This window comes from Suricata suricatta, chromosome 8, assembly GCF_006229205.1.
Source record: "Suricata suricatta isolate VVHF042 chromosome 8, meerkat_22Aug2017_6uvM2_HiC, whole genome shotgun sequence".
In the NCBI taxonomy this organism is placed as follows: domain Eukaryota; kingdom Metazoa; phylum Chordata; class Mammalia; order Carnivora; family Herpestidae; genus Suricata; species Suricata suricatta.
Genome location: NC_043707.1, coordinates 127,054,576 through 127,067,863, shown reverse-complemented (window position 1 = coordinate 127,067,863; position 13,288 = coordinate 127,054,576). Strand labels below are relative to the sequence as shown.

Here is a 13,288-nt window from a genome sequence, read left to right as displayed (position 1 = left end):
GGCCGGGGGGCGGAGCAGCGCCGAGCGCGGGGGGCGGGGCCTCGCGGCAGGGGCGGGGCCGCGCCGGGGGAGGGGGGGCCGGGACTCCTCGGGGGCGCCCCGAGAGAAGGAGGGGCGCGGCGCGGGGGTCGCAGGACAGGAGTCGGGCCACCGCCTCCTCTCGCGCCAGGGCTCGCCCGTCCCTGAGGCCCGGCCCGGGGAGCGGGAAGTGGGGGATCGCGCTGCAGGTGCCGCCGCAAGACCCGAGCCCCGGAGCCGCCCCAGCAGCCAGACAACACGCGCTCCGCCGCGGCGTTCGCGGTTGCTGGGCAACACAGTGACGTCACAGCCGCGGGCTCTGGGGGCGTCCGCGCGTTCTCGGCGCCCTGCTGACGGAACGTCTCCCAGCTGGAGGCGGGTTCCGGCGGCCCGCTTTGCTGGAGTGTCTGCCTGCTCCTTACCAGGGGTTCACGTCCGCTCTCTCCTCTGATCACCACCGCCCGATTCAGAGACGTTAAGCAATTTGCCCGAGGTTGCCCAGCTAGGACAAGGAGGCCAGGCTCTGCCTCGGGAGAGATACAAGAGGCAGGGCCTCATGCGGGGGCTAGAGCCTACTGAGAAGGGACAAGGACCTTGCGGCCTTTTAATCCACATCCCTCTACTGACTCAGGAGAGAGTCGGCCGCCCAGAGCCCGTTATGGCCTCTTCTACGTTTTTTCTAACATCCAGGTTAAAAACACAAAAACGGGACTCCTGGGTGGCTCAGTCCGCTGAGCATGGCACTTTCAGCTCGGGTCATGTTCTCGGAGTTGATGAGTTCCAGCCTGGGTGTTGGGCTCTGTGCTGACACCTCAGAGCCTGGAGCCTGCTTTAGATTTTGTGTCTCCCTCTCTCTGCCCCTAACCATTCGCACTCTTAACAAAAATAAATTAACATTGAAAAAATATTTTTAAAAAACACACAAAACCAAACCATTTTTGAGAGACAAAAATCTTCTGGCTGAAGAGGTTGCCAGGACCATACCCCCCAGCTCAGTACAAGTCCCTTGAGCAAGAACAGCAGCTGTCATTTTCTTGTGGGAAATACCCACTGAAGGTTTTAAATGGAGACATGATTTGAATAAATCTCCCTACCCCAGTCCTTCAGGCCACCCTGAGCCCCCCTCCCCCCAGGACTGGATGTCTGTCTGGCTCACCATTCAGCACCAGCTGAAGGTATGGTTGGCAAACCAAGACAGGCAAACTGGACAAAGACCTTGCCTTTCAAAGGAAAAGTATACTAGACAATCCAAAGAAATGCGTTTTATTTGTTTCAAGTCCACACAGTAAGGAGAGCTGGCTACCCAGGTGGTGCTGGTTGGAACAGAGAGAGCTGATTTATGATCAAGACACTGAAGCATCTGCACACACAGGTCAAGAAACCGGCTCCTGCTACCACGTGATGAATGCTGTGCGAAGGGATGTTAAAGTGCATTGAGAACACTCCTGATACCTTGTCCACATGGATGATTTGTGCAACAAAACCCATCTCTCGTAGAGCTAGGCTTTGGCCTGGGCCTGGGCCAGTCACCAGGTCTTCTTAAACAGGTGTTTCTGGTGCTGCAAGCCTGAACCCCATACCAGCAAATCCTCTTTCCTGCCAGCGAAATGGGAGACCAAGCCTCCCACTAGAGACCAGGGACCGTGGGTTCTGGTGGAAATGGCTGCGTAATGAGTCTCGCATTCCGTACAAAATTGGTGCTGTGGTCCCGGTGAAAAGAACCCCCAAAGAACAGCTTCCTCCCATTCCCTTCATCCCTTTTGACAAGACCATTTCCTGGGCAGCAGGTCGTAAGCTGGGAACACCAGGCCTGACTTTCTGAGGGTCCTTCCCTTTTTTCTCTTCTGTCAGGGCCGCCCTCTCCCTTCCAGGAGTCAGAAATCTGTCATTTTCAAGGCACTGAACAGTCACATCCCACTCCCGGATGAGGGAGAGGGCAGCCCCCACATTCGTGACTAAGCCTCTGCCTCAGGAATAGAGAAGTTCATCCGAAGTGAACTTGCTCCCTAAATAATTCGGTATTCATGTCTGTCTGTCAAGCTTGCTTCTAAAGCAGGGGAGGCCCCTGGATCTGTCGCTTCAGGGCCATTGCCTTAGAGCAGAATCGTTTCCCTGCTGAGGCCAAGGCCCCCTCTGGCAGGGTCCACATCAGCTCTACCTTTGGATGGCTCTACAGTGACCCAACCCCAGCGGGCTTGGGCTGGTGAGGTAGCCCCTGACAAGGTGAGCCAGCCAGCGCCATGTTCTGGAAAGTGGACCCAAATCAGGTGGCTTCCCAGGCACCGCTAAACCCAGACTGGCCTGCAGGAGATGAATAGAGCCCCGGGAACCCCCTACACCTTCTGCTCTCTGCTGGCCCCTGCCAGACAAATGGACAAAGTAAATGAGCCAGCATGTGTGTGGGGGGTGGTATCTTGGTGGTTCTCGGAGCTGTTGGGGAGAGTGAGATGAGGGATCCCTCCCCAGAAGGCAGGAATCACAACCCTGTGGTTTTGGGTGGAGACCAACCAGCCTTTCCAAGCAACACAGAGAAGCTGTGTCCTGTGTGCTGGTTCACATCCCTTCTGCACACAGGTGTCCACCTGTGCGTGGGCCTGGGGGCAGGCAAGGCTCTTCATCCTGCCTTTCTACACCCTCTTCACCCTCAGGCCTCAGAACTCTAAGGAAGATTCCCTCAACATCATATGATGTGAGACATGGGCCGTGCTCCCTCTGGCAGCCGGGGTGCAGCTCAGCCCAGCCGCCATGCCCCCCAGCTCCTCCAAGTCCCGTTTCTCTCATGGACAGGCTGGCTTGTCCCCGGGTCTCTGCCCACAGTGAGGACTCCCTGCTGCCTCCCCAGACACCTCTCCCTCACATGGCTGGCAACCTCAGCCAGGCGCTCGCTGGAGACTCGCAGTCGGGGCCCGACGCCCGGCCTCCTCAGAAAAGGGCCATGCCCGGTGTGAACAAAACCTCCTGCCCACCTCAGGAAGCTCCCCTCCTAGGAGTAAAGTGAAGCCTAGAGACAAGCATCCAAAGTCACCCAGCAAATTAACTGGAGCCTGGAACTCCACCGCCCCCACGACCGGCAAGAAGCCACCGGCGATCCCCAGTGCCAGGGCTCCCCACCCCCACCACAGGCAGTGATGTGATGGAAGACTGGTCCAAGGGGCAGAGTGACTGGATGGAACTGGTGACCAGCGGGGTGGCGGAGGGCAGGGTGGCCCGCTGAGGCGCAGGAGCCAGGGTGAGGTGGGGCCAGTGGGCAGGACGCCCGGCCTCCTAGCCCAGGCCCTGCAGCTCTGCCTCGGACTTGGCATGGCCAAGGGGCCTGAGTGTGCGGGGGGGCCTGCCCTCGGGCCCCCGGTCCTGCTCCTCGTAGCTGGGGTTCAGGTGGCCCATGTCTAGGGAGCAGAAGAAGCTTCGCCCCGCCCCAGCGTGGTGCTCCACCAGGGCCTCCAGGCTGGCGAATTGGGCGGGCAGGTGCTAGGGAAGAAAGGGCTGAAGCTGCAGCTCCGCTCTGGACGCCGACCACCCCTTCACAGGGGATCCTGCCCAACTCCAGAAGGGCGGAAATTCAAGCTTAGAGATCACTGTCCCAATAACGGCAGAGCCAGACACTATCTCCTCTCTTTCTCTCTTGTTAACCTGGGCAGGACTGAGCCATTCAGCTCGTGATAAGGGCCTACATCCAGTCCCCAGACACCTGTGGTCAGGTCAGAAGCCCGGAGGCTGGGTGAGCTTTAGACCAGCCCCTGCGCTCTCTCAGTCAGTTTCCAGCTCCGCTAAAAAAAAAAAAAATGGGCTAGGGTGTGGGACAGCCACTTTGAAAAGCCAGGATTCCTATGGAAACGGGAAGCATGACCCGGACCCAAGACTCTACTGGAGATCCCCTCCAAAAGACCACGCCCAGGGAGGGGCCCGAGGGCAGGGCCAGTAAAGAGAGGTGTGGCTAAGTGGGCCAGCAGGGCTGGAGGGGAACGGCCTTCAGGGCTAGAAAGGGCGGGGCCTGAGGGCCAGGGGCGGAGCAGGCTGCCCCGAGCTCACCTCCACGCAGTAGCGGCCCACGTGGTTCCGGAAGACCTGGTGGGGCACCACGCCACACTGCGTCCGCACCGACAGGCACCACTGGCCACTGGCGCCCGGCTCGGGCCACAGCAGAAAGGCCCCAAGCCCGTCTCTCCGGAGCAGGGCCAGGGCGCTGGGCCTGGGAGGGCAGCAGGGAGGGGCTGAAGTGGGGAGCCCTGGCCTCAGGTCGCTCCCCTTGGGGCAATGGTGGAACTGGAAACCTCGCCTGACCCAGGGTAGGCCCTCTACAAAAGGGAGCTTGTAGATTTGCTTCCAAAGAGGCTTCTAAGGGGGTCCCTAACTGCTGACCGCTTCAAGGCCCAACCCGGAGAGTTCTGAAGAGCTGCCGGTTAGGAAGCTCCTTCGACAGGCCAGGTGCTGAGAGCTTGACCTGACTTGTTTCATCTGATACTCTCCACAGACCTGTGATGACCTTTTATTATTCCCACTTTACATTTGAGAAACTTGAGGCCCAGGAGGGTGAGGTCCCTGGCCTGAGGCCGCAGAGGTCAGGATGGCTCTGCCCTCCAGAAACGTGCACAAGTCAGGGCCCTGGGGGAGCCCACAATCCACTCCTCTGCCCACCCAGGGGCTGGGCATCCCGCCAGGCCAGGCCCCTCCTACCTGGAGATGCCAGCGAAGGCCCAGATGTTCTCCGTCAGACTGCCCTCGCTCTCCACCAGGCACGAGGGCCCCCCGGGCCCCCGGGGCCACGCTTCCCACGCAGCAGGAACTATGGAGACCACCCAGGGGTCAGAGGGAGAGGTCCGAGCCCAGCCGCCCACCCCACCCCTGCAATACCCCACACCCCCATGCCTGTCTCCTCCCCGAGACTCCCCCAGCAAAGACACGCCCCTCACCAGCTGAAGCACACCCACAGCTGAACAATCACCTGTGTAAACCCCCCAGCAGCGTGCAGACCCACATGCACACCCGCGTGGACACGCACAAAACCACATTCAGGCCCTGCCTCTCTGCCTCACAACGGCGCAGCCAGGCCCGTGCCCCTGCCACCAGGGGCTGCGAGCCCTCTGCAACTCACAAGCCTCCCGGGCTGACAGCTGCAGCTGAGTCTCGTAGGTGCAGCCGCGGTAAGCCCCAGAGCGGATCACCTTGCTTCGAATGGCCTTCTTGCGCACTAGCGTGGGCGAGCAGTAGGGATTCCCCAGGCGGGCATGGCGGGTGCCCCCACGGCCTTCCGACTCTGGCAGCTCCTTCTAGGGCACCAAGAGGGGCCCACAACAGGCAGGAAGACTCAGGCCCAGCCAGGTCAGGCCAGGCAAAGCCCCCTCCTACTCAAGTCCAGCACTCCCCTCCTATGACCCCCAAGCCCGCGCCCAGGTCCCCTGTCTACTGCCCACTCCCTGGCTGGGCTGCCGCATACCCCACTGCCCACGGGCCCCTCTGCAGGCAGCCGCCGGAAGGAGACCAGTGCATGTACATTCTGTGAAAGCTGATCACGGCTGAAGGGTTCCCGGACTAGGCCAGGGGGCCCCCCAGGGCCAGACGGTGGCTTGAGGGGCATGTCCCCTGCAGATGCCAGGCAGGGCTCAGGCTGTGCCCGCTCCTCAGGGTGCTGCAAGAGGTAAGCGAGCTGGAAGGAGCGGCAGAGCAGCAGGTGCAGGATCTGGACCTAGGGAGGGGGAAATGGTTGGCTCGGTTGGGGCACGTTTCCTGGGGAACCCCTTAGGCATCAACCCACTCAGCATCAGTGCATGTAACAGCCCCTTGACTTGGGATCCTCTCTTCTGCCTTCTTCCTGGGAAAACTCCTACTTATCCCTCAAAACCTCACCACCATGCAGTCCCTCTACCAGCTTCCCTTATTCATTTAACAAATACTGGGCATCTGCCTTGTTCCAGACACGCCTGGAGCTGGGAATACACAGGCTAAATGCACTCCTACCCCTGGGTAGCCCCTCTGTCAGTACCCTCTTAGAGCAGTGGCTAAGGGCCCAGGCCCTCCAGTCACACAACCTGGGGTCCAGTCCTGGCTCTGTCATTTAGGGGCCACTGTGTGACTCTGGCCAGAGCATGGCACCCCTAGGCCTCAGTGTCCTCATCTCTACTTCCCTGTGCTCCTTTAGTAAAACGGAGCACAGAAAGCCCCTGGCATGGGCCCTCTGCTCTGGGGCCAGTACTTTCTGCCCCCCCCACACACCATCTAGCCCCAATATACTGGAACCGTGAGCTCCGGAAGATCCCGGTCGTGTCTCAGCAACCTGTCATTCCAGCAGCCAGCACACAGCTTGGGATACAGAGGTGGTGGCAGATGGTGGCTGGATGGACCCAAGCCCAGCCTCTGCTTGCCAAACACCTGGCGGCCAAGGCTGTGCTGTTCATGGTCGTCACACTGGCTTTGACCTCCGGGGGTCTATCCACTCACCCTCTAGTCCAAGGGGCCAAGCACTAGAGCGGTTCATGACCTGGCCCCCATTTCTGCTCTCAGAATTCCACTGTCCGTCATCGGGGACAGACCATTGCTACAGCGGGGCTCACGTCACAAGACGTTAGAAGGGAGGAGTGGTCTAGAGGACTCGGGTAGGCTTCACAAACACAGGGGCTAGCCTTGAAGGGCAAGCTGGGATTTGCCAGAAGCGGAGGGAAATTCTGGGCAGACAGAACAACGTGGCAAGTGTGAGCATCCAGTATCTGAGCACATGTCCTGATCCCTACCTCCAGGCCCCGGGGATGCGGAGGCTACGAACTTGCTTTTGTGGGGTCCCCAGCGGGCAGAGCCACAGAAGGAGCGGGTGTGACAAGGAGCGCCTGCCTGGAGGGGGGGAGCTTGGGCCCACAGGGCTCAGCCTTGGTCCCCCGAGGATATGCTGTTGTGCAGCTCGACCCCCCGCCCCCAGCCTCAGCCCCCAGCCCCTGATACCTCTCCAGGCTGGTTGCCCACAAAGAGGTGGCAGAAGAGCTTGCTGGCTGGGCTCTGGGGGTTTCGGGCCATGAAGGCAAACTGGCAGTCGGCTGGGCACCAGGTAGAGTAGAGGATGCGCCTCAGAGCGTGAGCCATCAGGAGCTCCTGCGCAGGGGCGGGGCAGGGCAGCCTCCATCAGTCCCACTGCCCTGGGCCCTGTCCACCCAACTTAGGGACCACCCCACTCCCGCTTCTGGGAGGAAGAGCTCCTCCCTCCTCCCAGGCCTGCCCAAACCCTGCTTCAAGGGGGAACCCTCATCCTTCACATGGCCTCTGGGCTCGGCCCCTTGCTCCCCGCTGCCAACCTGCTGCTTGGGATCATCCCCCCGGGGCTATGGGACTGAGTAGCAAAGTGTTCGGGGCTTGCAGGGTCATGGAAAAAGGCAGTGGCAGCAGGTCCAGGGGGTTGCATGTCTGGTCTCTGGAGTCGGATGACCAAGGTCTGGACCCCACTCTGTGTGCCATGGGCAGCAGGTGCCCTCTGAGCCTGTGTGACAACTGTTAAGGGGGGACGGTACCTCCTCTCATGGGGCTGTGGATGAGGGGTCGTGAGACCTCCTGCACGTGGCACAGGACCTGGCCCCAGGGCCCCTGCGATGCACACGTCTGGGACACGATCCGCACCAGTCTTAAGAGAGTGGCCCAGGGGTCGTGTGGTGCACAGTCTGGTGCAAGGTTAGCGTTCAACACACACTGGCTTGCACCAGGAAGAGGGGCTCCTGACTGGCCTCCAGCCTGAGTCTGGCCACAGCCGCTGGCCAACCCTGGGCAGGCCTCCAGCGAGGCCCAGGGACCTGCAAAAAGCTGGGGGTGACGGTCCAGATGCTCTGGCCAGGAGTTAATCCCCCGACATCCTGGAGAGCTTGCCAGAGGGCAGGGCCCTGGAGAGAGGATGTTCAAAGGCCCAGAGCAGGCTGGGGTGGCGGGGAGGCTGCAAGTGGCACAGGGCCAGGTGCATTCTGAGGGAGTAGGACACTTGTCCTGTCCAGTCCTCACCTGCACCCACACGGGCTCCTACCTCACCCTCCCCGCTGTAGATCTTGAGGCCCTGAAGGCTGAATTTCAGGATGACGGCCCGGCGTCGGGGACAGTCCTAGGCAGGAGAGAGTTGAATGGGGGCAGGCATTACCTCCCAGGCCGTGCCCTCCCCTGCCCCGCCCCGCCTCAGTACCAGTCACCACGGGCTGGTCAGCCAACCCCACCCCAGCTGCCAAAGGACTGAGCGCGGATGGCTCCTGACAGCCACACCCCCAGCAGGACCAGCGCTGGCCATGTTATGACCATCCCCTACATGTCCCATCTATGGCTTCCACCCCGGGACACAGGTCACGACTGCTCAAGGGAAGGGGTCCCTGAGCATAAGGGACACGGCTATAGGAGCCTGGGCATGACTCTCACTGGGCCCACTTCTCAGAATGGCCTTGGTGTCCCCCTCCCTGGGCCTCATCCGCTGTGTCTGGATCGGGGCCATTCCAGGGCCGTGACGGCCCGCCAGAGACGTGCCCTCCCCAGCGCCCTACCTTCAGTGCCCACAGCTGTTGCTGAACCAGCCACACGCTCTCCTGGGTGTCCAGGTCATCCACGGGGAAGGAGCCCACATACTGCTTGGGGGTGCGGTGAGGGCGGGAGGGAGGCAAAGCAGCTCCTTGGCTCTGATCCCGTCCTCCAAGTCCCCCCTCCCCGACACACTCTGCCCTGTATGGTGAGCGGTGGACAGTGACCGAGCCCTGCTCTCAGCCTTGGAGGCTCTCCCCCTTCCGAGCAGGTGGTCTTGTCCAGGCCCCTGTGACGCCCCACCCCCTCACCTGTGCGCACACACATTCTGGAGCCCGGGTCACAGACGGAAGACACAGGAAGGGCTCCTCCCCGCCCCCAGGACCTGCCACTCAGTCCACACCACCACAGGGCACGCACAAGGGCAGCCCCACCTACCTGGGCGAACTTGGTGATGCACCTGGGTCGCTGGGGGGCAGGGCCGCAGTCAGAGGCTCTCCGGCCCCCTGCCCCCGCCCTCTGCATGGCCCCCAGGGTGCCCAGCTTGGCTCCACAGGACAGGAGGCTGCAAAGGGCAGGGGAGAAGGGATGGTTCCCACGTACCCAGAGCCACACTGCTCCCCTCAGAGACCACTGAGCTCCCGCGTCTCCCACATCCTTCTGAGCACTTGCTGCACGCCAGGCGGTGTCCAGGGCACTGGGGCCACAGGGAGCACCCAGCCCAGAACTGAATGACCAACTCCCTCCTGCCCTTGGGGAGCCCACATTCGCCTGTGGAAGAAAGTGAACTAATCAACCAGTAAGAGACGGAACTTGCTAGGGGCGCCTGGGTGGCTCAGTAGGTTGAGTGTCTGTCTCTTGGTTTGGGCCCAGGTCATAATCTCACAGTTTATGGGTTCAAGCCCCAAGTCGAGCTCTGCGCTAACCTGTGGAGCCTGCATGGGATTCTCTCTCTCCCTCCCTCTCTCTCTGCCCCTCACACACTCATGCATGCGCCCACGCTCTCTCTAATAAACTTTAAAAGAGTTTAAAAAAAGATAACACCACACAGTAGACCATGATGAAGCAGAGAGGAGGCTATGAAATGCAGGTTAGGGGTTGCCTGCAGCTCGGAAGGCCTCTCTGGGGAGTGAGCTTGGGTGCCTGCAGCTCGGAAGGCCTCTCTGGGGAGTGAGCTTGGGAGAAAGAGCCGAAGGTAGGGGTGAGGCAGGCCACACACCCTGGGTCGAACACTGACACCTCTGTGCCCTGGGCTGGGCCTGCCCTGGGGTGGAAGTAAGCGCGAGGGTCCGGTAACCAGCTGTACAAAGTGCCAGGAACAGGGGGACAGACTGAGAAGGCACCAGCCGAGAGGAGGGGTAAGACAGCTTCCGGAACAGTCGACAGTCACAGGATGAGACCTTACAAGAAGAGTGGCCCAGAGCTGGGTGGGCATCAGCCTTGAATGTCCCGCCAAGGGAATTCAGGCTGTGTCCTGTGGGCAGTGGGGAGCCACAGCAGGTTGCAAGGCGGGAGCTCTGTGATCAGTGGGAGTGACCCAGTGGCTGGAAAGCGGAGCTGCTGAGGCGGGCACGCGCTCCAGAGGCCCGGCCCACCAGCCAGCCTGCTCCAGCCGCTGCCTGAAGCCCCCATGGGGGCCCTGCCCCCCCAAATCAGCCTAGGGTTTTGGTCTTTCCTGGGGCCCTGCTCCCAGATCCACTAGTGGAGGAGAGAAGGAGACGTCTCCTCCTCTGGAGGACCGGGAGAGTGCTCGCCCCCCGCGTGAGAGCCCACAACTCAGTGAACGCGGGGTCGAGGCAACTTGAGAAAGAACGGCTCACTGCCCCGGTCCCCAACGACTCACTGCCTTAGTTTTTGCCGGTGCCCACTTAGACCCCCCACCGCCATGCTCCATCCCGCCTGGCTCTGTCTCACCAGACTGCACTTAGGATCAGAGAGACGTGTGTCCAGATGCCGTGTGAGTTTGGGCAAGCCGCCCCGCCTCTCTGAGCCTCCGTTTCCTCCTCCCCAAACCTGGGATAATGTGAGGAGGCAAGAACTGAATGGAGGAGCAGGCGCCCGCATGATGCCATCTGGGTTTGGAGTGACACTTGACAGGCACAGAGAGGGTGGGGGACCCCAAAGCCTGCGGTTCGGGAGGGAGCTTGGGTGGACAGTGAGGTCTGACCACTTCCAGTGCCCTGCTTCCTCCGAAAGACCAGAAGCCCTCCCAGTCTAGAAGAGCAAGGCAGAAGGAGAGGCCTGCCTGGGAGCAAAGATCCCTCCAGGAGAAAGCAGGTGGCATCACGGGCTCTGCAGGAAATGGGTGTGTCCCATTTAAGCTCCACCCACCTCCAGGCAGGTGCTTAGAAATCCATGCTCCCAGGGCCAGAGCCCAGGAAGGGTCCCTACTTCCGCCTGCCCAGACCTTCAGCGCCAGTACAGTACATCCAGTACATTCTGCCAGCAACCCCCTACTTTACTTTCCGTGAGTGGCCGGCACCAGAAGAGCCAGAACTAAAGGCTGCACGGTCCCCTTGATGCCTTCCTGGCTCCTACCCCTCCTGCTTTTCTGGTCTCACACCTGCTTTGCGATCCTGACTGTTCTTTACATCATGTCTATTACCTAGCGTTAAATACAACAAAATTAGACGTGTAACTGGCACAAGAGCTATGTGGCTGCCATTTCAGGTATGAAGCTGGGGCTTCCGGTGACCTCGCCGTTTGCCTTCATGATCACATCATGGGCTGGGATGCCCTGGACCCGCATGCGCTGGGAAACACGAGGAGGCAAAGGCCAAAAACCAAATGGGGCAAAAGAGAGAGAAGAGGAGATGAAAGGCACCAGTGGAAGTGGGAATGCAGATGAGAAGACAAAATAAGAGATGAAGGAGGGATGGGAGGAGGGGGGGATAAGGAGCACATTTCCCATCCTCCCTGTGCTGCCACAGCCGCTCGGACACGGAGGTTGTAAGACAGCAAAGAGCCACACTGGTCCTCAGGCACACTCACATTCGCTCTCACACGAGCCGAGACAGCTGCATCTAGGGCTGCGAGCCGCCTCCTCCCTCCAGATCCAGAGCGACAGCTTGCCTGGGGACACTCCACTGTCCGGACAGCGCAGGTGGGAGGCCCCCACCACCTACCATCTCCCCCCCAATCACTCCCCGGGAAACTGGAAGGTTGCCTCTTCCTCTCCCTCCCTCCCGAATCTCCCTCCCAGTGCATTTCAGCCCCAAGCCTGGGGTTGGAGGCTGCCCAAGGGACCAGCGAGGGTACCTAACCCCGGGAAACAGACCTGCTTACTCCTTTGGGGCACAAACCCACTTATCGCTTTGGAACACCACGGTTTTTCCAAGGTTTTACACAGGAGACTGGCTGGGCCAGCACCTTTCTAAGGGGACACTTTTGGAATGAGGCTGGGGCTCTTCTCTTGCTCCCCTGAGGTTTTCCAGGGGACCCTGCTTAGAGGCAGGGCACTGGGTGGCTGTCTCGAGGGGCAAAGACAGAAGCCTTCTACCGCACCGCACCATAGCTGAGTTGAGTCATGGGAAACCGCATCCTGGGAGACCGCTCAGCCTGGAGTCTGGGCTTAGCAAAGGGTAGTTCAGAGGGGCGAAGCCACTTGCCAAAGGTCACACAGCAGAAGTGGGGGGCTCTGCGGGCTCTTTCCCTGCGCCATGGCAGTGTCCTTACACTCCCCCTCCCAAGTAGGCAAGGTGTCCATATTGGAGTTTGGGGAGTCCAGCTGCCCCGAGCCCCTCAGGTGCTGGGGGCTGATCTTAATCAGCAAAACAGCTGCTTTCTCTGTCCGACGGCTTCTCTGCCCAGATGGTGTGGGGCTGCCAGAGCCCCTCTGGTCACCTGCCTCACCTCCGCTACCTTCGGCTCAGCCGCACGGAAGAGCCTCCCTCCTGCCCCAACACACTCCGTCTGCCACCGTCACCTGCCCTTGGCCTCCAGGAGGGAGGGGACTGGACCAAGCAGCCAAAGGTCAAGGTTAACATCACAGATTGTGAGGTCCGCAAGGCTGGAATGACCTTGGGCAAGTCACTTAACCTCTCAGCCTCCATTTCCTCAGCTGTAAAGTGGGGATAATAATAGCTGTCTTCTGGGTTGTTTAATTGTTCCTTCTGAAAATATTTCAAGCGCCAACTACGTGCCAGGTAGAAAACAGTCCCAGTTCTCGGGGAACACCCAAGCTGGGTCGGGTGACGGTACTAGATAGCAACATTTCAGGGGACGCACCTGATCTGGAGAAAAACAGAGTAGTGTGGGGAGGATATGCGGCGGGGGTGTTGGGGGGGAGCTATTTCATACGCGGTGGTCGAGGACGGCGCTCCAAGCAGACGACATTTAGCGGAAAGTGCTGTTTTCAGGATTAAGTGAGGCCGAAGGCACGCAGGGGGGCAGCGCGCGGGAGGCACAGAGTGCTGCCCAGCGCCGGTCATTACTCCCGCTCTCACTGTCCTTCCCGTGGATTGCGGCCAGGGCTTCGGGCTGACCGCCCCCGGCCCGGGGCAAAGAAACTCCCCGGACCGACCGAGGGGCGAGCGAGGCAGGACGCAGGCGGAGGAACGGCAGGGGCGACGGCAGAGGTGATGGACGGTGACGGCGAAGGTGGCGGAGAAGCGAAAAAGCGGCCGAGAAGCTCCTCCCCACCTCTGCGCCGGGGGACCGAACCCCGCTCCCGCCGACCCTCCAGCCCCAGCCCCTGCCCGGCTCCCCATGCGCTCACTCACCGCCGCCTCCGCGGCCCGAGTCCCGTCGCCGCCGCTCCGCGCCGCACCCCCGGCGCGTCCTGCGCGTCTCCGCCGCCCGCCCC

At 60.9% G+C, this 13,288-nt stretch overlaps 1 protein-coding gene across 3 annotated transcripts; it reads right to left on the bottom strand.

Moving 5' to 3' along the window:
- Positions 1–1,265: 1,265 nt before the first annotated feature.
- Positions 1,266–13,242, bottom strand: SH2D5 (SH2 domain containing 5). Of its 3 annotated transcripts, none has more exons than XM_029947937.1 (10): positions 13,206–13,242; positions 8,923–9,049; positions 8,511–8,594; positions 8,009–8,083; positions 6,949–7,095; positions 5,453–5,701; positions 5,111–5,285; positions 4,693–4,801; positions 4,048–4,207; positions 1,266–3,486 (listed from the first exon to the last, which is right to left on the bottom strand). In XM_029947937.1, exons 2-10 carry the CDS (start codon positions 9,007–9,009, stop codon positions 3,283–3,285), a joined length of 1,290 nt encoding a protein of 429 aa, XP_029803797.1. In that variant the 5' UTR covers positions 9,010–9,049; positions 13,206–13,242; the 3' UTR covers positions 1,266–3,282. The 3 variants fall into 3 exon arrangements, with proteins under 3 accessions (XP_029803797.1, XP_029803799.1, XP_029803800.1); XM_029947939.1 differs by having other exon boundaries at positions 8,511–8,591; XM_029947940.1 differs by lacking the exons at positions 8,511–8,594; positions 8,923–9,049; positions 13,206–13,242 and having other exon boundaries at positions 7,987–8,068.
- Between the last annotated feature and the right edge of the window lie 46 nt (positions 13,243–13,288).